The sequence below is a fragment of the Zingiber officinale genome, chromosome 4A, assembly GCF_018446385.1.
Source record: "Zingiber officinale cultivar Zhangliang chromosome 4A, Zo_v1.1, whole genome shotgun sequence".
In the NCBI taxonomy this organism is placed as follows: domain Eukaryota; kingdom Viridiplantae; phylum Streptophyta; class Magnoliopsida; order Zingiberales; family Zingiberaceae; genus Zingiber; species Zingiber officinale.
The window spans coordinates 119,572,086-119,575,035 of record NC_055992.1 but is presented as its reverse complement, the minus strand read 5'-3'; the positions used below and the strand labels follow the sequence as shown (position 1 = coordinate 119,575,035).

Here is a 2,950-nt window from a genome sequence, read left to right as displayed (position 1 = left end):
TCACTTAAGTTTCATTTTGGCCGATAATGTTACTTTTTATTATTCAAAAATAGATTTGGCCGGTGATTTTTATTTTTTTTAATCGTCAGAATTAGATTAAATTAGAATTGACCATTAGTTTTTAATATTTTATTGGTCATTCACATACTAAAGTTAGATTTATTGGTCAAAGTATTGGTGCAATCAACCTTAGATCAAGGTCGATTAGGTTGAGTAAACTCGCATTATAAGAAATTTTAATTTGGTGGCGCCGAAATGCATCACCAAATGTAAACAAAATGTGTCACTGAACATTTGGCAACACCAAAACTCGTCGCCAATATGTGTCACACATTGCTTGTATCCAAATGTCAATTTGCAATTTTGTCGATGTGTTAAAGGAACAAGTTGCTAAAAGCAGTGGCGGATCTAGACAAACATTTAGAGGAGTGCTCAAAGAAGAGACTAAAAATATTTTGTACTATCAAATAAATATATCAAAAGATAAAAGTACTAAATTAATAATGTTAATGATACAGATATAAAAACATGTGCACACCAATAAAGTAATTATTTTTTGATACTTGAACTTGTACCAGATCCGGACATACAAACAAGAGGAAGCAACTGTATTCTACGAGTGTTCATCTGTTGAAAATGTTGTAAAATTTGTTCATTTTCAATTGTGGCAAAAATATCCTTCTCGATGTATACTACAAACTGTCATTCATCCACTCATCCCCCATCCTATTACGCAAATCAGTCTTGATAATTTTCATAGCAGAAAAAACTCTTTCAACAGAAGCAGTTGCAACTGGTAAAACCAATGCTAACTTGATCAAACGATAAACCAATGAAAAAACTGTATTCTTGCCCGTTTCAACCATCTTTTTAGCAAGACTTCCCAAATCTTCAATCATAGAAAATTCACCTCGCACATTTTGAATGTAAGTCTCAAGTTTGTCCTCAAGTATTACACGATCGATCAATGAAAAGTCCTCCGGATAAAGTTCAGCAAGGCGGAGTAACTTACCAATATTAAATTGAGAAAAAGAGTCCTTTGGATCTAAGCAAGCAATGCAAGTAAGAACCTTCGTACTTGATTCTGAAAACCGATTATTCATCTCTTGAACCATCATATCAAGAACCTAATATTGTAACAATAAAAAAAAATGAATAAAAAACATTATTAGAAAATTAAAATTTAATAAAATATTTAGAACCCTCACAAAAAATTTCAACACAATAGTAATGAAAATTAGTAATCATTTGTCCATTACGTCTGCTGCGACCACGAGTTCTCATATTTTCTTTCATATTCGGTATTGGGATCATATGGTTACTACAAAATTTGTTGACGACATCCAAAAGATTCTCCCATCCTTCCTCTCTCAATTTTTGTAATCGAACTTTCATTGTCTTGATCAAACTGATAGCCAGTACAATGTTTTGATCCTTTTGTTGTAAGGCAAGCGACAATTCATTTGTGATTCCCAATAAAGATTTCATCAAATGCATCACAAACATAAATTCATAACTCTCCATCTTATCAATCAAATTGGCGGCGATACCATTATTATCATCATTAGTGTTATCATCATACACATTTTCAAGCACTTGTAAAACAGAAGCCCACGTAGATATCAAACGGATAATAGTCATATAATGTGAACCCCAACGAGTATCCCCTGGTTGTTTTAAACTGATTTCCTGATTTTTTCCTTTACCACTAACAATATCTCCTTTCTCCAAACATTCTACAAGTTTATCATGTTCAAGTTGTCTAAACTTATCTTTTCTTTTGCATGAAGCACCAGTAATATTAACAATCATAGTAACATATTGGAAGAAACCACTCACAATTCGATTGCTTTTAGCAACTGCAACAACAACTAGTTGAAGTTGGTGAGCAAAACAATGGACATACCTTGCAGATGAATTTTCCTTCAATATGAGAGCCTTCAATCCATTATACTCACCTCACATATTTGAAGCTCCATCGTATTCTTGACCTCTCAATCTTGATAATGACAACTTATGTTTTACAAACAATTCATCAATAGCCTTCTTCAAAGAAATAACAGAAGTATCAGACACATGTACAATAGCAAGAAATCTTTCAATAACACATCCATGTTTGTTCACGTATCTTAAAACAACTCTCATTTGCTCTTTGACTGAAATGTCTCGACACTCATCAACCATAAGAGAAAATATATTGTCTTTTATGTCATTAAGAATGAAATTTGTGACTTCAGCATCACAAGCCCATGTTAAATCCTTTTGAACTGTTGGAGATTTCATTTGATTGTTTCCAGGGGCATTTTCATTCATTGTCTTAGCAACCTTGTCATTTCTTTGGACATACCACTCAATCAATTCAAGAAAGTTACCTTTATTTGAGGAACTCAATGACTCGTCATGTCCACGGAAAGGCAAATCTTGTTTCAAAAGAAAGCGTGTAACATCCAAATTGTCGTTAATCGAATGTGATATGCAACCTCCATTCCATGCCCCTATGCTTGTAGCAAATGTGACACACTTTGTCGTTGATTTTGAAAAGCCTCAAGTTGTGTTCTTGCAGCATTGTGAGCACTAGCTACACCACCAACATGCATATTAAATACTTCCATTGCTTTTCTCCAATTATGCATCCCCAAATTAGTAAATGCCTCATCTCCAACTCGACATCCTCTATGAGAATTTTTAAAGAGATAGCACCAAAAATAAAAAGCTGCATCTTTTGATATACTGTACTCTAACCATGAAAATTTTTTAAACCAAGCAACTTGGAAACTTCTATGCTCTTTACCAAATTGTCTTTGGGGATAACTATGACTAAATAGTTGACAAGGTCCTCTAATCAAATATTCTCTTCGAATCTGATCTCTAATTGAAACATCAAATTCATTTATTGGTTTGTGTAGCCCTGGGTCACTAACAACATCATCCTGGTTGAATTCAACACGAG

At 33.5% G+C, this 2,950-nt stretch overlaps 1 protein-coding gene across 1 annotated transcript; it reads right to left on the bottom strand.

The window, feature by feature from the left end:
* Window positions 1–692: 692 nt before the first annotated feature.
* Window positions 693–2,313, bottom strand: LOC121972698. Its single transcript, XM_042524344.1, has 3 exons — window positions 1,992–2,313; window positions 1,222–1,859; window positions 693–1,127 (listed from the first exon to the last, which is right to left on the bottom strand). The coding sequence occupies exons 1-3, from the start codon at window positions 2,311–2,313 to the stop codon at window positions 693–695; spliced, it is 1,395 nt and encodes a 464-aa protein (XP_042380278.1).
* Between the last annotated feature and the right edge of the window lie 637 nt (window positions 2,314–2,950).

Excerpts from the sequence above, each read along its gene's own strand:
- LOC121972698 (XM_042524344.1), bottom strand. The coding sequence starts at position 2,313 with ATGAATGAAAATGCCCCTGGAAACAATCAAATGAAATCTCCAACAGTT. Across the intron at positions 1,860-1,991 it reads GTCATTATCAAGATTGAGAG|TTGCTAAAAGCAATCGAATT; the intron begins GTCAAGAATACG and ends TTGTTGTTGCAG. Across the intron at positions 1,128-1,221 it reads CTAATTTTCATTACTATTGT|GTTCTTGATATGATGGTTCA; the intron begins GTTGAAATTTTT and ends TTACAATATTAG.